The sequence below is a fragment of the Miniopterus natalensis genome, chromosome 3, assembly GCF_054644295.1.
Source record: "Miniopterus natalensis isolate mMinNat1 chromosome 3, mMinNat1.hap1, whole genome shotgun sequence".
NCBI classification, from domain to species: domain Eukaryota; kingdom Metazoa; phylum Chordata; class Mammalia; order Chiroptera; family Miniopteridae; genus Miniopterus; species Miniopterus natalensis.
This window is the reverse complement of record NC_142083.1, coordinates 58,732,225-58,754,242: the sequence shown is the minus strand read 5'-3', so window position 1 is coordinate 58,754,242 and position 22,018 is coordinate 58,732,225. Positions and strand designations below refer to the sequence as shown.

The 22,018-nt window shown below is 43.6% G+C and overlaps 1 protein-coding gene across 3 annotated transcripts in view; it reads left to right on the top strand.

The window, feature by feature from the left end:
• Window positions 1-7,656: 7,656 nt before the first annotated feature.
• The window catches only part of FBXL17 (F-box and leucine rich repeat protein 17), a 503,612-nt gene continuing 489,250 nt past the window's right edge, over window positions 7,657-22,018 (top strand). For all 3 annotated transcript variants that reach the window (XM_087815480.1, XM_016221967.2, XM_087815479.1), the window contains exon 1: window positions 7,657-8,658. In XM_087815480.1, the coding sequence (XP_087671606.1) occupies window positions 7,672-8,658 (987 nt within the window). In that variant the 5' untranslated portion in view covers window positions 7,657-7,671. The remainder of the gene's footprint in view (window positions 8,659-22,018) is intronic.

Below are 22,018 nucleotides of genomic sequence, written 5' to 3'. Positions count from 1 at the left end.
TGCTCCTATTTTACTTATTCCCATTTTCCAGGTGGGGGTGGGAGAAGTGACTCTTAATAACAAGTGTGGTCAAACAACCAAATTTAGAAGAGATTATGTTTATGTCTGCTTTAACAATTGGGTTTTAGACAGTATAATTTTTAATCCCTATACCTTTGTCTTAACACATAGTCAGTGGGAAACAGTGAACCCCAAACAGGGCTGCCCTGGTATCGCTGCACACTGTAGGCATAACCGAACAAACACACAAGCTAAATTAAAGATGACTTACAAACAGTCCTGTGTAATTTAGAAGCAAGTAAAAACAACTGAAACCCAAAGATACTCGAGATCAAAAGATAAAGTGTCTTTCCAGAAAGTTGGGGGAATTTAAGTAATTTATGAGGCTAAAGAGACCACATGGTTTCTTGCATTGCTTTCACACTTAGGTGTGACTCTAACTTCGTATATTTAGAGAGGAAAATAACTTTACAAAATGACTTTATTATCCCTTTCTATAACTAAGGAGTATTATCCACTCTCTGAGTCGTGACAAAGAACAATATCTGATCACTTGGCTAAGGAGGCAACTGAGGACCAAGAGTCACATAATCCAGGGATTAACGAAGCCAACAGTAGACACAGGATCAGGAGAGCTGAGAGTCACCCCTGTGTCCCCACCTTCCTGCCTCCCTCCTGCCCTCGCTTTGTTCCAGGAGGGGTTATACATGTAAGGTAAATGGTTCTTTGAATCCATCCAGTTTGTGGATCCTGGTCATAATTATTTTATCTCTAGAATGGGAGATAAAAACCTGTTTTTTATAGGGAACGGGTCAGGAAGGGGCAACCTGCTACTGGTAATCAGACTTGGGAGTGGAGCAAACACATTTGGAGCGTCAACACTGGGGAGGACTATCTGTACTCTTGAGTAGTTTGTGGTATTATACCGGTATCACAAATCTGTCAACGTCTGGAACTGGGTTTTGCCATTTGAGTCACCGAAAGTGATTTTAATGATCTGGCCTCTCTTTGTTTATTGTGAGTTGGTATGTAACTATTTTAGATAAGAAACCCAATTGTTAGTAAACTAAGGAGGGAAAACATGAAATTGGTTAGGGAGATACGTCTAACTTAATTCCAATTGTTAGTAAACTAAGGAGGGAAAACATGAAATTGGTTAGGGAGATACGTGTAACTTAATTCTTTTTTCTAAAGGCCCTGCTTTACCAGTTGAAAACAAGAGGACATCAGTTATAATATAGGATACAGCTGGGCACAGAATTGAGGAAATATAAATGGTAAAACATCTTTGTGTTCTATTAATTTCATTTAAGTAGAAAAAAAGATAAATATGTGAGTCTTAAAAAAAAGAAAAAGTCAAATAAACACTTACTGTGGCCTTAATTACCCCATTATTTTATATGAAAGTGGGAGAACAGTGAATTCTGTGTATCAACCTCTGGTTAACTGTTTCCTTTCATGAGTTTGAATTAATCTTTGGAAAGTTATTTGGATAATTGTTTTGTTTTCTCCCGTTAAACTACAAGTCTTGGTTTCCACAGGACTGTGTTTGGTGGTTGAATACACTTTCTATTCCCCCAACAACAAATTATCACAAATGTAGCAATTTAAAACACCTATTTATTAGTTTATAGTTCTGTGTGTCAGAGGTCCTCACACAGTCTCATTTGAATTCTCTGCTCTGGTCTCACAAGGCTGAAATCAAGACGTCAGCGGGGCAGTGCTCCCTTTTGTAGTTTGGGGTTATCTTCCAAGTTTATGTATTTGTTGGCAGGATCCAGAATTCTGTAGGACCGAGGGTCAGCCTCTTGCTGGCCAACAGCCAGGGGCTCCTCAGTTCCGGGTCACCTACCCTTTCTTGCCACGGAGCCCTCTCCACACTTCAAGGCCAACAGCAAAGCACCCAGGGCTTTGAATCTCCCTGACTTCCAGACCTTCTTTTAAAGAGCTCGCTTGGTTACATCAGACCCACCCAGGATAATCTCCCTTTAAAATGCAGCTGATAACTAATTTATAGGTACTGGTGATTCCCAAGTAAACAAAATAGGGGTTAATTCTGATGGAAGTGATAATCAGCTAATATCAAAACACCACAACTGTGAAGGAAATGAACAGGATGGGGTGACAGATGAACCAGAGAAGAGCTCTTGTGACAGGAGGCGATATTTGGGCTGAGATCTGGAAGATGAGCATGAATCAGCCATGAGAAGAGCTGAGGGAACAATCCAGGCAGCAGCTGAACTCTTATGCCTGAAACTAACTATTCAAGAGTACAGGCTGTCCTCCTGGAGTTCTCTGAAAGCTTGTTGTTTTCTCTATTATCCTTGGCTTTGAGTATTTCAACAAAAACACAATTCAAGAAGGAATTAAATTAATTGAACCCCTGGGGTGGTGCATGCTTTCTGGATGCATAAAACAATGTCTTCTGCCCCCAGTGGTCCTTTCAGGCGGCCGTTGTGCCCAGCAGAGTCAGCGGGATCAATGTCATGTTAATGGTGCTCTACTTCTCTCACTGGTGACATAGGAGGTCTTAGCTATTTATAGCAACCATCATTACCCATCTGCAAGCATTAACGCCTTTTATACGTGGGTCTCATTTACAGGCAAATGTGAATTTCAAAGTGAGTATATTCTGTCAGCAAAGAAGCAAAGGCTTTCCTGTTAAAACTGTTTTCAACATTTTAAATTTATATACTGGCTTTCAGTGCGAATCTATGTCATCACACAGGTCTACCCCAGGTTTAAATTGTATTCAAATATGAAAATGTTATTATTTTAGGGTTCTTCATTTCCTCCCTACCCACCATCCCTTCCTCTCTACCTACCTTATAAATAAGTCAATCAATCCTGAAAACCCCACATAAAGAATGTTCCTCAATCCTACCCCTGCCAGGACTGCCTGAAGTCACGCTTTAGGGCCTCTCCATCGACCCTCTGGATAATCTTCCTTCTAAAAACCTCTTCCTGCTCTAGTCCATCTTCCATACAGTTGCCAGATTATGACCCTAAAAACTGAACGAAGTTTCTCTGTCCTCATGAAGCTTACGTTGTACTGGAAGAGACTGTAAGTTAAAAAAACAAAAGCCAAAAACAAAATAAATGTGTGATACTGAGAAAACAAAAACAGGGTAAGAGGGAAGAGTAAAGGAGGAAGTCACTTTATTTCACTTCAGTTTTATTAAGATATAATTGGTATACTGCACAGCATAAGTTTAGGGTGTACAGCAGGAGGGAGTAATTTAATAAGGTGGTGACATTTGATTACAACAAATGTGAATGCCCTCCAGCCAAAGACCAGCAGGAACACATCCATAGCCAAACCAAGCTGGGTTTCTTGGCTTGTCACAGGAAAGCAGGTAACACACTGTGAGGGACTGTGGAAGGTCTCAGAGGAAGGTATTGTAAAGACTTATCATAGGATTGGGCTTGTGGTAGGTGATTTTGGGAAGGTTCAAGGCTTTGCTATGAAATGGATGCTGTCAGGAAGCAGAGGTAATTCCATGACTGCGTATTTGAATAATTGTTACTAGAAGGAAGGAAGAATGAAGCAAGGCTAAGGTTATAATCGGTCAAGAAACAGAAGTCACTTTGCCCTGGCTGGGTAGCTCAGTTGGTTAGAGCGTCGTCCCAATATACCAGGGTTGCAGGTTCTGTCCCTGGTCAGGGCACATACAGCAACCAACCAATCAATGCGTAAATAAGTGGAACAACAAATCGATGCTTTTCTCTCTGCCTTCCTCCCTCTCTAAAATCAATAGAAAGAAAGAAAGAGAGAGAGAGAGAGAGAGAGAGAGAGAGAGAGAGAGAGAGAGAGAGAGAGAAAGGAAAGAAAGAAAGAAAGAAAGAAAGAAAGAAAGAAAGAAAGAAAGAAAGAAAGAAAGAAAGAAAGAAAGAAAGAAAGAGAAGTCACTTTATATTAGCCAGAATGTTTGGTCACTTCGGTGTTTTGGAGAATGTTCCTGTATTTGCTGTGGTTAGACATGATTATGAAGGGGTCTTATTTCTGTCTTGTCTATTACGGCCACAGAGTGGCCGTGTCTGATGTTGATGTTTTATGAAATTATGTTCAGCTGAACATATGGACCTATCTGAGAATGCCAATGACACCAGGGCCTACGTAATAGTTCCAGGCCAGCTCCTGGTTGTTCAGGTTGTTATTCTTTTTTGTAACAAAGGCATCAAATGCTACAATTATTTCTAAATAGCAATTTGTAACTCTTACTTGTAATTGTTTCCTGAATATTTAGAATATCATCAATGTTATTATTTGGGATACTGAGTTCTCATACTCATTATAGTTCTGGTGACAACAGTAGTAGTTTACGTAATTTATAAGGCCCTCTACTACATGCTGTGGTAAAGAGAAAAAACAGTCACCTGCATGTCACTGAAAGGCTCCAGAACTGGAAGTAAGAACTAGTGCCGTGCCCTGGCCCATGTGGCTCAGTTGGCTGACAGTCATCCCATGCACCAAGAGGTTGCTGGTTCAATTCCCGGTCAGGGAACATGCCAAGGTTGCAGCTCGATCCCCAATAGGGGGGTGGTGGTGGTGCAGGAGGCAGCAGTTAGATGTTCCTCTCTCTAAAAAAATCAATAAAAACATATTGGGGGAAAAAAAAAAGAACTAGTGCTGTGAATTTTGGAAACCCCTTCAAAAGCCTCAGTCATTTGCCTCATCTCTGAAACAGGAAGTTAGATTATATGTGTTCTTGAGAGGTTTGCATAGTGCCAGGCTGTCTGTGCAGTAATAACACGGGAAGGTTGTTAAAATTAGATAGAGATACTAGGGCCCCCAATTCCAGACAGCCTGATTCAGCCTAAGTTTTTGAGATTCATCCATGTTGTTTTCTTTTTCTTTTATTTTTTTAATATGTCTTTGTTGATTTCAGAGAGAGGAAGGGAGGAGAGATAGAAACATCAATGATAAAAGAGTCGTCATTGATCGGCTGCCTCCTGCATGTCCCTGACTGGGGATGGAGCCCGCAACCCGGGCATGTGCCCTGTCCGGGAATTGAACCACCATCTCCTGGATCCTACATCTACGCTCAACCGCTGAGCCACGCCCGGCCAGGCTTCTTCCTGTTTTAAAAAAATTACTGAGTAATATTCCACTGAATGAGTATATCCGTTTATTTATGCATTCTCTACTGATGGACATCAGGGCTGCTTGTAGGTTTTGGTGATCATGAATAAAGCTGCTATAAACAGCTTTGTGCAAGTCTTTTTGTGGATATATGCTTTTATCTTTCTTGGATCAATATCTGTAAGTGAAATTGCTGGCTCACAGTGTGTGTTTAACTTATATGAAACTAATGGGTCCACAGTTTCGACATAGTGAAAGTAATAAAAAAACTTAGAACACCTCTCCTTTTATTCAAAGTGTAGCTGGGTAGAGATGGAAAACAATGTTGTAACGCCTCAGGCAATCCCAGTTACTTCTAACCTCCTGTCCTCAAGAATTAAGCTGGAAGGGGGTTGGCCTGGAAGGTCCTTCTAAAGCCAGAGGGATGAACGCTGTGTGGGCAATATCTGTAGGTAAGGGTAGTTTGGGCAGTGCATTTGATAGTAACAGTATGTAAAATGCTTTCATAAATCTTTGCCTCTAGGTTTCTTGGACTTCCATCTCATGGTGATCAAGCTTAGAAAGGGAGATCCCTAAATCTCCCTAAATAAAAGTCATTCTTGACAAAGAAGCCATTATTAGCAAAGGATTGACGGTATGTTTGGGTGAAGGCTGGGTGAGGCCAGCCACTGTGGTGGGAAGGTCACACAGGCTCAGACAATGGTCTCTAAGTGGATGGGCCTTAAATCTTGCAATGTTGCTTTCTCAGTCAATTCTCTCAAGTTATCCTTAGTAGCTTTTTTTTAAAAAAATATGTTTTTATTGATTTCAGAGAGACAGGGAGAGGGAGAGATAGAAATATCAATGATGGGAGTCATTGATTGGCTGCCTCCTGCATGCCCTGTGCTGGGGATTGAACCCACAACCGGGGCATGTGCCCTGACTGGGAATTGAACCTCGATCTCCTCAATCACAGGGGATGCTCAACCGCTGAGCCAGGCTGGCCCGGCCTTAGTAGCTTTTAAAAACACCTGCCACTTTTCTTTGGCCCTTCAGCAGGTAACTAGGCTCCACTTAAAGGAAAACAGACACCATTTGAAAGACACTCTTTCCCTTTCTTGCCAGAAACACCCGCTTATCTGTATCCATGCTTTACCCCTTTCTTTATTCCTTCCAATCACAGTGAAGACGGTATCCCTCCCGAAGTACTTGCCATCCATCTTCTCAGGGGCCTTGTTCTATTTTCTCTTCTCATCTATCTCCTTTAGACTGGCTTATTCCCATCACCAAGCCTCTTCCAATTTCCTCTTCTCCCCTGTGAAAGCTAACCTCCCAACACCAGGTACCGCTCTAGCTATTGCCTTATCCTTCTGGTATCATTATAGTCAAACCTTCTACAGGGTTGTCTGCAAAGCCTAGCTCCTCTTTCTCACCTGAGTCCCCAAGGTGCACCCAGAACCGTTTTTATCATGCAGTAGGCACCGCACAATCATTTTTAAAGTATATGATGGATAGAGAGATGGGCCTGCGAGGGTGCAGACGTCTCGCTGACAGCCTGGGATGCTGGGTGGCTCCCTGGGATGAGAAACTTTCTGATGTGCACAGGTGATTTGATACATGCTTTCATCTTGAAATAAAGTTACGTCGTTAGGAGTCTGCCACAAGCAACAAAGTATGAAGTGAAGGAACACAGCAGTGCTGCATTGCCGACTGACCCCCACACGAGAACGCCGCCGTGCACCACCCCAGGGCCGCACGGCCGCCACCCCCGGAGAGGCGGCAGCGACCCGCCGGCCTTCCGGCGGAGCCCGCTCCCCGCCCCTCGGTGGCCGGGTCCCCGCGCCGGGGGTGGGGCTGAGCGGAAGAGCCGAGCGGCTCCGGGCCAATGGCAGTTCTTGAACTTACACCTACAGACGTCAGCGCGGCTCTGCAAACGGATATCGCACAGCTGGCTCGGAAACGTCTCCGCCCGCCCCAGAAAAGGGGCGTGGGCCCGGCGGCTCCACGGCACCGGGGGCGACCGGGGGGAGGGGCGCGCGCCGCTCCCCGCGAGCCCCGCGCCCTCGCCGCCCGCGTCCCGGCAGCCCCCGCCCGGCGGCCGTCCCGGGGAGCCGCGCGCGCCCGCGCCCCCGCCCGCGCGCCCCCGCCGCCGGCTCCGCCCCGCCCTCCCCGAGCGGGCCGCGCGCTCCTGCGGCTCCCAGCCGTGTCGCGGGCGCGCGCGCCGCCGGCGGAGCCGCAGTTAAAATGGTCCGAGCGGGACCCTGCGTTCCCCCCGCCGCCGCCGCAGTGACGGACTGAGCCGGCGGGTCAGGCTCGGACCGGGCACCCGGCCGGCAGGCTCGCCCTCTCCGTCGCGTCCCCAAAGCTCGCGCCCACCGTTCTCCCGGCATCCCTGGGCAAAGCATGTAGCCCCCGACGGGCGCCGAGGCGGCCCGCAGCTGACGCCCACCCCGGCGCCGCGTGTGTGCCCGTGTGTGCGAGTGTGCGCAGGGCGGGCGACCCCGCCGCGGGCCCGGCCCGAGCCAGCGAGCGGCCTGCCCGCTGCCCGGAGCCCGCCTCTCCGGGCTCCCCGCTCCCCCGCCCCGGTCCCCCTCCTCGGGGCCTTCTATATGGGCCACCTTCTCTCGAAGGAGCCGCGTAACCGCCCGAGCCAGAAGAGGCCTCGCTGCTGCAGCTGGTGTCGCCGCCGCCGCCCTCTGCTCAGGCTGCCCCGCCGGACCCCGGCCAAGGCGCCCCCGCAGCCGGCGGCGCCCCGGAGCCGGGACTGCTTCTTCCGCGGGCCCTGCATGCTCTGCTTCATCGTGCACAGCCCCGGCGCTCCCGCCCCCGCCGGCCCAGAGGAGGAGCCGCCGCTCTCGCCGCCGCCGCGGGACGGGGCCTACGCCGCGGCCGCCTCCTCGCAGCACCTGGCGCGGCGCTACGCGGCCCTGGCCGCCGAGGACTGCGCCGCCGCCGCCCGCCGCTTCCTGCTGTCCTCCGCCGCCGCCGCCGCCGCCGCCGCCTCGGTCTCGTCGCCCGCCTCTTGCTGCAAAGAGCTGGGGCTGGCCGCGGCCGCCGCCTGGGAGCAGCAGGGCCGGAGCCTCTTCTTGGCCAGCGTGGGGCCCGTGCGCTTCCTGGGGCCGCCCGTCGCGGTGCAACTCTTCCGGGGGCCGACGCCGCCGCCGCCGCCGGCCGAGCCCCCCACGCCCCCCGAGATGGTGTGCAAGCGGAAGGGGGCCGGGGTTCCTGCCTGCACCCCCTGTAAGCAGCCCCGCTGCGGCGGTGGGGGCTGCGGCGGCGGCGGCGGCGGCGGCGGGCCTGCGGGAGGAGGCGCCTCGCCTCCGCGGCCCCCCGATGCCGGCTGCTGCCAGGGCTCCGAGCAGCCGCCGCCGCCTCTCTGCCCCCCGCCCTCCTCTCCCACTTCCGAAGGTGCCCCCGCCGAGGCCGGCGGGGACGCGGTCCGAGCCGCGAGCACCGCCCCCTCGCCTGCCCAGCAGCAGCACGAATGCGGCGACGTGGACTGTCAGGAGCCCCGCGAAAACCCCTGCGACTGTCACAGGGAGCCGCCCCCCGAAACCCCAGACATCAACCAGCTGCCGCCATCCATCCTGCTCAAGGTGGGTCTGGGCGAATGGCGCAGGGATGCGCTCTTTCCCCCAACCCCGGCGCCCTCCTCGGAGGCTTTCTCTCTCCTCCCCCTAAGCGCGGAGGAGGGGGTTCCCTGACACCGCTGACATCCGAAGGGGAGGTGGGGAAGCCAATGGGGAGGATGCTTATGGCCTACTTTTGGAAGTGGGAAAACTTGGAGTCTCCTGAATGCCTTTTAATAGCTTGGGCTTGTTGGGCACAATTCAGAGTTCATCTGTTACTAGATTGCCTTCCGAGTGGTTTAGAAACTATTCGTAGCTTTTCTGTGAAATATTTGTATTAATTGAGCAACTTGCACTTACTGGGTGTAGACTTTGTATGTTAGTATTCCAAAGTCTTCAAACCGCTTTCACGTTTGATAGCTGCTAGTTGGTGTCAATAACAGTTAACTTTTTTGGAGCCTTTACTGTGATTTGGCGCTGTGCCAGAACTTTAAATACATAATATCTAATTTAATCCTCCAGTTACCTCCGTGAGAAGAATGTTAACATCATTACTTTATACGAGAAGAAACTGATACTTCAGTACTGTGTGGCTACATTACAAAGTCAGACAGAAGTGGCATTTGCTCTGTGGAGCTTACAGTCTAGTGGGGCTTGAAGAAGTTCAGTGACTTGTCCAAGGTCACACATAGACAGTAAGAGGCAAGTCTGGGAATTGAGGCCTGCTTGACTTGAAAACTCTTTTGTTTATGCTATGTTGTGTTAGCTTCCTACATTTTAACCTTTACATAAAAGCATACAGGTTACCAGAAAGTGGGGGCAAATATTTTTTGTTGGGGGATGGCTGAATGGAGAAGAGTTGGGTGTTCTGTGGGAGCTTTGTCTCACTTTCAAGTATTAAGTAAAATTTGCAACTTTGTCATTGCTAGTGGTAAATTTAAGTATGTGATAGAGTTTTTATTATTATTAACGGGTTATTTTCCCCCTCATTTTCTCTCCCCCCACCCCCTTTTTTGAAGCTTAATAAATGTTAACTTCCTTTTTCAGTGTGGATGATATTTATGACTAGCCACAAACAACTTAGATAAAAAGTTTGCTACTTTTATTGTTACTGAAGTAACTGTCATCAATTACAGTTGTTACTGTCATCAATATATTTTGTTTGATTAGACTTTTTGCGCATTTATAATCCCATATTTTTATGTTTACACAATTGTGATATTAATGTTCTTAAAAATTATACAGCAAGAGTGGGTAAGCTTAACTTTTTCCTGGTGTCAAAATGTAATGACTGAATTTATGGAAGTATATTTGTTGGAGGAGTAGTTGTCTCCTTTGTGTGTTCAGAAGCATTTTAGAGCAGAGGGAACTTTCTTGAGTCCTTTAAATTGGCGGGTAACATGGACAAATAAAATATCAACAAATATTTGGTATAGAATAGGATTGATTGCTGTCTTGTTATTTGGCAAGTAAGACTGTTTAAAGACAAACCAAATAAAAAAATAGGTATTTCTTGCTTTGTACCAAAACCTGTTATTTCATGAGGTAGAGAACATTTTAATACCAAAAAAAAAAAAGGAAGGAAAGAAAGAAAAAAAGGACATGATGTCATAATAAAGAGAATCCCTATAAGCAAACTTATTCTATATGCTCCATTGTTCTTTTTCACATTTTTGCTGTGGACTATTGAAAACTTGGTCTAAGGGACATTTGGGAATTACTTATTAGATTTGCCCTGTTGTGTGAGAGAATTTGGACATGTTATGTAGCGTTTTTCTTTGTATTAGAAACTTGAATAAAGATTTTCTATGTGGGTTTCATGTTCCTAGTTGTATTCAGCAACAAGTGAGTTGGACTTTGTGGAATGAATTGAAATCAAGGTTTTTCAGTGTCTACCAACCCAGTATCACTTTCAGGGATAAGGATTTTGGGGGCAGAGTCTCCGTGGACATAGATCTTGTTAATTGCTGTAGCCCCTCCCCTAAGCTCAGTGCCTGGCATTTAGTAGCACCGAGTAAATATTTATGAACAAATGAATGACCAGATGTTTAGAAGTCTGGGCTGAGACTCTGGGTGAATATGTCATACCACTAAGAGGAGCGTCTGAGAAATGTTTATATCCTGACTTGAGTTGTTTTTGTTCTCAGCTACAACAGAGCCATGTGATGTCAAGAGCGTTCTGGCTCTTTTTCTGGCTTAGAGAAGACTTAGGGAGCTCACCCCTCCCTCCCTCCCTGCCTCCCTCCTAGTATAGGAAGGGTTGTTGCATAGAGATTTTTGGAAAACATTCTTAAAAAGTATGCCTGCTCCCTTGATAACGGGTCAGTAGCCTTTATAATTGTATTTCTGAGCCTTTTGTACCAGAAGTTACTGTAGTTGTAAAAAAGGGGATGCAGAGAGGGGAGAAAAATGTGAGGAAGTGTAATTAAAAGGTGGTTATTAGCGAAAGTTCTCCTACTTGCCCAGTTGTTTTCAGGTATGGCAAAAGCAAAAGAGAAAAACTGAATGCTTCTTGTGGTGCTTCCTAGGCGGATTTTTGACTCAGTATTAACAAGGCTCTTTCTTTTTAAATTTTATTTTATATAAATAAAAAGCATTACCTGCTTCAAAACATTGAAATAACACAGGTAAAGCGAAACTTTGCCTTGGCTCACCCTCACTCTTCCTTCTAGTTTCCTCTCCAGAGGTAACTAACCACTATCACCGGTTTAGATTGTTCTTCTAGACCTGTCAAGTACAATAGCCACTAGCCACATGGGGCTATTTAAATTTAAAGTAGTTGAAATTTCTCAGTCACCATTGCTACATCAATAGTCATGGGTGACTGGCAGTGATTGTACTGGACTGTGCAGATCTAAAATATTTCCATCATTTTAGAGAGTCCTGTGTCAACCTTCATAGTTTTTTTTTTCATAAATGTTGTCCAAATGTACATGTTCTGCAATTTTTTTTGTTTGTTTATCGTATGGTTTGGAAATCTTTTCACATTAGTGAGTATGTGGTTTCCTTCATTCTTTTTAACTGCTGCATAGTATCCCATAGTGTTATACCACATGTATTTATTTCTTTAGTAGTGTATGTTTCTAATTAATTATTGCTGCAAACAATGCTAATAGACTTTCTTCTGTGTACATGCAGTCATATTTTTCTAGGTAGATTTCAAGAAGTGGAATTTAAGGGTTGAAGAATGTGTATATTTGGAAATTTAGAAAGTCCTTTCTAACAGTAAGAGCTGTGTAAAAATGAAATTAGTTTTTTCTTGAAATAGTGAGCCTCGCTGGAAATCATAATTATGTAACTTCAGAACAGGAAGAGACCTTTCACAGTATCTGGTCTTTCCTCATGTCTTATGCATGAAGACACAGGCTGGAGAAGTCAACTGGCTTACTCACAGCTCCAAGACATTTTAGGTAGTGAATGGCAGACCCGGGGCTGGAACCCAGCTTAGTGTTTCCAGGTCCAGAGATCTTTTCGACATACTGAGTAGGAGGACTTGAATAATTTTCTCTCAGAGATTTTCTGAGATTCCTGAATGGGGTGTGGGGGTGAGGAGCTTACGGCAGAGGACTGACCTCTAAGCCATTGTGAGTCAGAGACTGATTTAAAATTGGGCCTGTAGGGTTGGATTGTGGTCTTTAATATAAGAAATATGAGAAGCAGGGAATGGCTCTTCAAAGGTCATCTGTGGGTGTAAGTAGTAAGCACTTAAGCCTGTTACAGTTGCTCTTTAACTGGTTAATGGAATGTTTTGGATCAAATAAGCTGGCTTCCATCTTTGCTACCTGTTGCCTTTATAACTTAAGCAACCCTGCTTCTCATATCACAATTAGATGTTTATATGGTAGAACCATTATGCAGCAGTCTTTCCAAGTGATAGCAGTGGAATGCATTTCTTTATAATTACTGTTTGAGTAACTGGGTGTGTTGTGATCTGTATTTAAATTTTAGAGACTTTGTGTGCTGTGCTTAGATATCTCGCTGTCAGCAGACCGCTTTCCAAATGAAACCAGGTGAGAGAGGTCCAAAATCCACCACCACCACCATCAGAAAACCGCCTCTCCATGCATGCACCCTTGATAATGTGTCAGTAGGTGTTAAATCTTTATTTTTACAGCTTTATTGCCAGCAGGATGCTTTAGAGTTTAAGGAAGAGTTTTATAAGAAATGTGCTTTGGAAGAACGCTTACATACGTGATCTGTTTTCCCCCAGGTATGCTAACAAGGATGAAAGCCATGGAAATAGGAGTCAAAGAAAAAAAAAAATACCACTTTGTAAAGCCTTGAATGTAGATTACTAGTGGGTAAGAGGAACTAGATTACGTGTAACAGTTCATGAGTGCTTGATTTAAGGCTCCAGTACCAAATAACCTCTCGAACGTATGTCACTGGAGTTCTGGGGGTGGTTTTAGTCAGCACTGAAATGAAATGTCCTTAGGAAGTCAGGTTTAAGGTTTTCCTTTGCTGAAGAATGCCAGGCAACCTTGATGAACTTAATTAGGCTTTTCTTCTCGTTTTAGGAAGTCTATAAATTTTGGTGCCTTATACTGAGTACTGTCGAGGGATAACCTTGAGTTCTTTGCCAGCTTGGGGTATCAGGTTGTGTAAATCGTAAGGAATGTAAGGGAAGGTAAGTGAAGGCAGATACGGAAGCATTTCATATTAGCATAATAATTCCTTAACTTTGGCTAAACATCCTATTTTATGCTTATCCAGCCCAAGTGGCATGGTAAGGGCATACATGTGGAGAAAGAAGACAGCAGGCGCGATGGGAGATTGGTTATATGCATACATATATACACATACATATGTTCCTAGCTCTACCACTGAGACGGCCTCGGAGCAGCAATGCCCAATAGGAGTGAGTACATTTAGCGTACACATCTTTGCTTCTAAAAACCATTTTTCAGTAAAAGGAACCAGTGCTCCATGGAGAAGTGACTAATTTCAGGGCTAGGACAAGGAATGTACAAGATGAGCCTAGAATGTTTTGTGCCAGAACACAAGGAAGGCCTCAGAGAGTCGTGGAGATACGGAAAGAGGGTTCATTGTTTCATAATAGCTCCTCCCAAGAAAGCCTTTAGTGACTGAGTTCAGAATAAAACTTATTCTTGTATAAATTTCATAATAGCTGCCTTTGCTGTAAAGTAACACTCTGTGTAGTAATAGTTGGGATTTTATTAGTTTGCTGTGCTTTAAATTTTAAGAATTAAATTGTGAGGAATTATTTTAAATTATAGATGAAGAAATAATTTTATAGTCTGTGACTTCCCCATGCCTGTCTGGTTAGAAAATTACCAGGAGTATTTGTCTCTGTTTTCCAAATGGTGCTTTATTCAACAGACTATTTAGTATATTTTACTTTCGAGCTTTTGTCAGGCAGTATAAGTTGAATACTTAAGAAAGAGGCGAGGGATGATGTACATGGGAAAAAAATTGAAAAGACCAGAGAAGTTGAACTTAGTTGAAATAGTTAATTCTGAGAAAATTTCAGACAGAGCTTCTATCTGAATCTATAGGATAGTATCTGCTTGGATCCTAACCCAGATGTGTGGTGTGTCCATGCGTGTGCGTGTGTTTCCTCAAACAGCAATTCAAAGGTTCTGGGTAGAAAGATGACGGAGTAATGAACATACAGAGCTTGTGGATGTGGACTTTTAAAGAAAAGCAGCTCTAGTGATACTTACTCAGTTAAGTGTAGAGTTTGATTTTGTTTTGTTGTGTTTTGGCAGTCCTCGCTCAAGGATATTTTATCCTGTGTTTTTCAGAGAAAGAGTGGAAGGGAGGCGGGGCGGGGATAGAAACCCTGGTGTGAGAGATGCACCTGTTGGTTGCCTCCCTCACTCGCCCCGACCGGGACGGGGGGGGGGGGGGGGGGGGGGGGGGGGGGTGGTGTGTGTGTGTGTGTGTGTGTGTGTGTGTGTGGCGGGGGAGGTGAACCTGAGACCCAGGCATGTGCCCCTTGACCAGGAACTGAACCAGTGACCCTTCAGTGTGTGAGCTGACACCCTAACCACGGGGCCACGCCAGCCAGGGCTAGAGTTTGTTTCAGTAAATGTATACAGTTGTTACTCCAACTCATTCTGAGAACACCCCCGTCACCTCGGGTACTTCTCTTGTGCATCTTTGCAGTCAGTTTCTGCTCCTGCCCCTAGCCCAGGGCACCCATTCACTGACCTACTTTCTGCCTCTACAGTTTTCCCTTTTCTAGAAATTTCACATGGATGACACCGTATAACATGTAGGCTGTAATATTGGGCTGCGCCTTCAATGCCTCGTATCTCTCACGACACCTAGCGCAGTCAGTGTAAAGTAGCGACACAGCTTTACTTTTCAAATACTTCTGTAATTTGTATACAGCCTCCCTGCTCGTAACCGTAACTCCTTTTGGCAGTCATATCTAATAGCAGATAAGATCTCTTCATCAAGATAGGAAATGGTCAAAAGTAGGTATGGTTTTGTCGATTTGTAAGCACTATAAGATTTTATGGGATAGGTATGACCAAGTGTTAAGCAACAGTGCATTCTGGAAGATTTTTCAGTCTGAAGTATCCTCTGTGTCTTGTACTAATGTCTCACGCAAAAATCAAATTTTTCAAAAGGTACAAACTTCCAGTTATAAAATAAATAAGTTATGGGACGTAATGTGCAGCATGGTGGCTATAGCTAAATGATACTATATTGCATATCTGAAAGTTGCTCAGAGAGATCTGAAAAGTCCTTACAAGAAAAAAAATTTTTTTTGTAACTAGGTATGGTGATGGGTGGTAACTAGACTTAATTGTGATCATTTCGAAATGTGTACAAATACGGAGTCATTATATTGCGCCTGAAACTAATACAATGTTATATGTAAATTATACCTCAATAAAAAATAATAAAGAAAAATCATGCTCCTTCCTCTCCCCCAAGAATCTTTCAAGGCTTAGAAATATTTGGATATCAGTCTGGTAGTGATTAATTCTCATTATTTCAGTAATGTGACATACATTTTCTGGTAGTTAATAGCTTTGTTGCATTGTTCAGACCTGCCACTAAAGATCAGGAATATTAAGCCTGGCCCTGGCCAGTGTGGCTCAGTTGGCTGGGAATCGTCCCGTGCACCAAAAGGTTGCTGGTTCAGCTCCCGGTCAGGGTGCATGCTCGGGCGGCAGGCTGATCCCTGGGGGACTGCAGGAGGCAGCCCATTGATGTTTCACTCTCACATCGATGTTTCTCCCTCTTTCTAACCCTCTCCCTTCCTCTCTCTCCAAAGATCAGTAAAAAAATATATATATATTTTTAAAAGAATATTAAGTTTGTTTTAAATCCAGGTCCTGGCTACAAGTCACTGCTGTATCCGCTCCCCTTATATTCTTTTGGGTAACAGAATCCCCCGTGTTAGGCACCTGACCACAAAATGAGACACTGTTTCCTCGCCTTTCAAGGACGGTGCGGCTGGGAGAGGGAGCAGAGCGTACAACTTCGAAGCCATACCATAGAAGGCAGCTGCTTCCTTTCCTTCCTTTTCCCTTTTTCAGGGGTAAACCACCTAGATTATAAGAGTAAACCACCTGCCTGGCTGGTGTCACTCAGGAGTTGGGCATCGACCTGTATAATCTAGAAAATCTTGGTTCGATTCGCGGTCAGGGCACATGCCGGGGTTGCAGACTCGATCCCCAGTGGGGGGTTCAGGAGGCGTCTGATCAATGACTCTCTCATCTTTGATGTTTCTATCTCTCTCTCCCTCTCCCTTCCTCTCTCTGAAATCAATAAAGACATATATATATATATATATATATATATATATATATATATATTTTTTTTTTTTTTTTTTTTTTTTTTTTAAAAAAGAGGAAGCCACCTTTCACCCTGGAGGTGAGGGCAGTGATGGAAGAGGAACGAGTTTCAGGATGATAGATCCTGGATTTGCTACATCCTTAGAAAACCTGATTGAGCCTGGACTTCCGTCATGTTCTAGACGTTGCTAGTAGGCCCCTGTTAAAGTGAGAAGTTTCCTGGCTTGATGTGCTTGCCATCCAGTCTTTTCTAGTCTCATTTTTTCCCCTTAGTCGTTTTCTTTATTCTACAAATGTGTTCCGGGTCAGCCCTTTACAGACCTATGTTCTCTTTCTTCAAAGTGATCTTTGAAATACTTTTTCTTGAATCTCATATTATTCAAAGATAATTTAGAAGCGCCTTTAACGATATAATCTTAAAGCCAATGAACAACTTTTATGTCTTCGTGTCTCCCACAGGCACCTAGGGACTTACGCACAGGTGTTTGTTAGGAAGATAGTTTGGGGGAAGAGTGGGTATTTTCTGAGGAGTTAGGGTATGGGTGAGATAGCATTTTAATGACATAGAAAGCAGGAATCGTTCAACATGTTATCTATTTCTATGTAACATATTATGTCAGGACTTAGCAGTTTAAAACCACAAGCATTTATTATTTTACATTTTCTGTGGGTTTGGAATTCCCATGTGGCTGAGCTGTATCCTTCTGACCCACGGTCTCTTACGCAGCTGCAATCAAGGTGTTGGCTGGGGCTTGAGAATTCCCATCCAGAATTCCCATGCTTGTGGTCATGGGTGGGCCTGTGGTCCTCAGTGGCTGCAGGCCAGATGCTTGAGTTCCTTGCCATGCCATGTGGGCTTCTCCATAGGGCTACTTAAAACAGGGCACCCCTCCCAGGGTAACAGATCCACGAATACACAAAATGGAAGCCCCAGTTTGTTTTTAACCTAATTTCAGCAATAATATCCTATCACACCTGCCATACTTTGTTCATTAGAAGTGAGGCGATAAATCCAGCTCGCATTCAAGGTGACAGGATGACACAGATCTAAATATCAGGAGGTGGGGTCATTGGGGGCCATTGTGCAGGTTGCCTACCATAAACGATGTGCGGAGATCTATTATATATGCATTGATATTTAAACTTTGTATTTTGCCACTTTACTTTTATCCATCTTCACTGGTGCCAGTTTTATCTTTCCTTTACCCACTTACTGAATTTCCTTTCACCTGGATGAATAAGACTCATTTTGATTCACTTAGATTTAGTCAATTACTTGTGGTTTATAATGATCATCTTACTTTTACATGAGAGAAAGCTGGTGTGAAAGAAGGTGCTATGCAAAGTGAGACATATTTTACACAAGGAACTTCTTGGTTATAATGATTACGCTTCACATATTTTCTATTTGTTAAGGGACAAATTAGCTGTTTAAAACCATGTAGTGATTTAATCTTAAACAGATGATTTAGTCGCCCTGAATCCAAGTTTTCTCGCGCAAAATGAGGAGGATGAGCTTAAAAATACCCCTAAGAGAGGGACTTTCCAGCTATGGCTGCGTGAAGACCTTGGTGACTCCTCGCCACAAAAATAGAAATAATAAAACCGGGCAACAGTGCCCCAAATTATTTGGGCTTTGGAAATTGACCAAAGGCAGACAACAGATTCTTATTCTTAGGAAAGCTGCTAGAGCTTCAGGCGAGAATAGTGGAAGTCTATATCATTCTTGCATGAGGCCCCTATGGTGGCCTCCTGCCCCAGTACTTGCAGCAAAAGAGTTTGGAAAAACAGCAGCTTTGATGCCAGAGAGGCTAAGTCAGTTTGGGGCAATGAGAAGACTTCTGTTTGTCAACTAAAAGTGATGAAGTTGGTGGGAAATAGGGAAAACCCACATATTTGCAAGACCCTGGTTGAGGTGCCAGTGGGATGAGTGGGGGACCAAATGGGAGTTTAACAGGCAGGCCTTGGAAATGAGACAACCATCAAAGGATAAGCTCGCCACCTTTGTTTCTGGCTTACTGTGAAACTATGCCCATGTGCAGGTGGGACCGGAGAATGTCTAGCAGAAAGCAAGGGCCAAGGCCAACTCGAAAATGGCTAAGCCTGAATGTGCTCTTTCTAACCCACACAGAGACTGTGGATTCTCCACAAATACCTTGTGTTTCGGTTGCTTAGGGTGTTCAGTGCGGTAACATGCAGTACAGGTTTGTAGCCTTGGAACAGCAGGCTGTACCACACAGCCTACATGTTTAGTAGGCTTATACCATCTAGGTTTGTGTAAGTGCACTCTGTGATAGTCACATGACAAAAACCACCCAATGACACATTTCTCAGAATGTATTTCTGTCATTAAGTGATGCATGACTGTGTTTAGTTATGTTCTTAGCATTTTTCCTGAGGTTTATAATTAGCATCATCATTTATAACAATGTCATTTTGATTAATACTGTTCTGTTGGTCTGGAGCCTATTGATGGTGGTGTCCTTGGTCAGAAATGTCTACAGTGCTTGCCCAGGCACACATCATTCCTAGGGAGCTCCAGAGACATTTCCTGCAGCAGGGCCCTTATTTATGGTTGGGCCTGCTCTTTTGGTTCTTATTATGATTGTAGGACACACTTCAGCAAGGAGCCATCAGGGGATTTTGAGGATCAAGATTTATTACTTGAAGATTCTGGAGGGCATATGGCACACTCAAGAGCCACACAGCCAGACCACAGGTAGAGCGAGAATGTGGACTTGGGGCTCTGCCTTTAGTAGGGTCTTAAGGGGCTGGGGTTTCTAGGGTTTTGTGGGTTTACTTTTTATTGGTTAATTTAAAGCATAAGAGCAGGAATTAGGGCACAGGAAGGGAGAAATGAGGTCACCCAAGTGGTCAGTTATCTAGGTTACCCAGGACTTTCTGAAAGGGACCTTCATGGGTGGCGGTGACCTAGTTTCTTATCTGATTGTTTTGCTAGTAGCTGTGTCATATAGTTGGCAATATGTTTATTCAAGATGGATGTCTTTTGAAATAGATGTCTTGGCAACCAAAAGCTCAGTGTTAGACACACTACTATAAAAAAAGCTTGATGTCAGGCACTTCTGCTACAAATACCAATTTAGTTTCAATGGTATATAAAAACTATTTCTATAATTATGTTGTTATTCAAATTACACCTGTATATATTTTGTGTCCATAAGATTAATATAGATTTATAATTATTATTTTATGCAGTTGTATTTTCAATCATTTAGAGTTGGAGTACAAGCCAAAAATACAATAATACTGAATTTTACATTTACCTACATAAATACCTACCTTTATTGTGTGTTTTTTTCCTCCTTTAGTGGTGTTCTTTATCTCTTTATGTGATTTCAAGCTACTGTGGTTTCAAGTGCCTAAAGGACTCCCTTTAGCATTTCTTGTAGGTAGGTCTACCAATGACAAACTCCCTCAGTGTTCATTTATCTGGAAACATCTTAATTTCTCCTTCATTTTTGAAGGATAGTTTTGCTAGCTACAGAATTCCTGGTTGACAAGTTTTCTTTCAGCACTTTAAGTATGTTATCCAATTGCCTGGTGGCCTACATGGTATCTGATGAGAAATCAGGTGTTGATCTGATTAAGGATCTTTTGTACATAATGAATTGCTTTTCTCTGGCTGCTTTCAGGTTTCTCTGTTTTTGTCTTCTGACAATTTGATTATAATATGTCTTCATGTAGATCTCTGAGTTAATCCTATTGAGTTTCATTGAGTTCTATAAATGTCTAGATTTATCAGATTTACAAAGGATCAGCACTGTTATGTTTAGACTGAAATTTTAATCTCACCTTTTTTGGCCTGTGCTTCCAGTGTTAGCTCAGTTTTCAAAGACTTTGCTGTGCTGCTTTGGGTTTCTTCTGCACATGTGTAGCTTTGTGGTAAACTCAGTGTTGTTTTTTTTTGTCATTTCATATCCTGAATTAGGGGTGCTCTTTCCAGATATCTCCTTCAATCCTTCCGTCACACTCTTTGACCTAGAGGCCTCTTTTCCTGGTTGTCTGGATAGAAAGATGGAGTTTCTCTCAGAGTTATACCCTGTGCTATATGCCTTTGCTGTTGTAGAGTTTGGCAGATGTTGGCTGTTTTCATGAAGTAGTAAGAAAAAGGTAATGGAGGTTCCTTGAACACTCTTTGGCCCACGGAGTTTCTTTCCTGGTTCTTTTGGTCAAAAGATGAGTTTACTTACAGAATTTTAGGTGCCTGCACATTGCAGCTCTGTGACTGAGGCTGCATTTAGGACATGGCCAGTAGGGAGAAAAGGGAAAAGTGAAAGTTTTGGCCCACCTCCCCAATCCATATGTTATTAATCTTTTGGAGTCCTGAGGTAATTGCTTTTAGTATGTTGTCCAGAGGTTTTAGATGTCATGAATGGGAGTTAGAAGCTGTAGTGCGCTTAACTACATCTAACTGCCAGTGATGCTTATGCATATTTTTTACTGGTCACTTAACCCTTGGAGGACAAACAATGGTTGAGAAGGAGCAGGCAGTTGGCAGTTGTTTTCCCAAGGCTGAAGATTTAAACATTGTAGAGATTCTAGCTTAGATTTCTGAAACATTTGACTGTATTGAGGTAAATCATTTTAGGTCATAGTTATGACAGGAATCATTTGTGTACTCTGTTCCAGACACTATTCCAAAAACTTATATATTCTCCTTTAGTCCTCACAATAAGTCTCTCAGGTAAAGACTGTATTATTCCCATTTTATAAATAAGGAGATTGAGGTAAAGAGAAGTTAGATAATTTGCCCAAGGTTACGTAGATAATAAACGATAAAGCATGATTCAAACCTAGGATAAAACAATTTAGTGTAGCGTACACATTCTTGTTAATATTTTCAAATTTTCAAGTAATATTATGGAAATTTTCATGTACAGACCAGAGTAGAAAATAATGAAGTCCCCATGTATCATTCAACCAATTTCAATAGTTTTTCAATATTCTGCCTTTTTTAGTTTATCTTTTGCCAAATTTTTTTGTTTTGGTAAAGTATCTGAAAGCAAATTCTAGATATTGTTTTAGCCATAAACACTAATGTTTGTATCTAAAATGAATAATAGTTTTTTAAAAATAATATAATCACAGTGTAATCACAACTTAAAAAGTGAGTAAGAATTTCCGTTAGGTCACTTACTATCTCTTTCATGTTCAGTTTTATCTGATTGTCTCAGAAGTATTTTCTTATAGTTGGTTCAATTCAGAATTGCAATATGGCCTACGATTGTATTTGTTGATATGTCTCTTAATTTTTAAAAATCTGTATTGGTCCTAACCCTGACCATTTAAAAACTAATTTTTACTTTTAAAACTCTTTAAAAAATAGGCTTTTCATTTTGATATAATTTATACAGAAAATTTGCAAGGATAGTACAGAGTCCCTGTACACTCCTCACCCACTTTCACTTGTCCATAAATTGATTATCTTACATTACTGTGATGCATTTGCCAAAGCGTGACATCAGCATTGGTACAGTTTTGCTGTTAATGGCCTTTTCCAGTTCAGGATTGAATTAGTTGTCATTCCTCCTTATTCTCCTCTTGCCTTGGATACTTTCTCAGCCTTTCTTTGTTTTTCATGGCCTTGATTT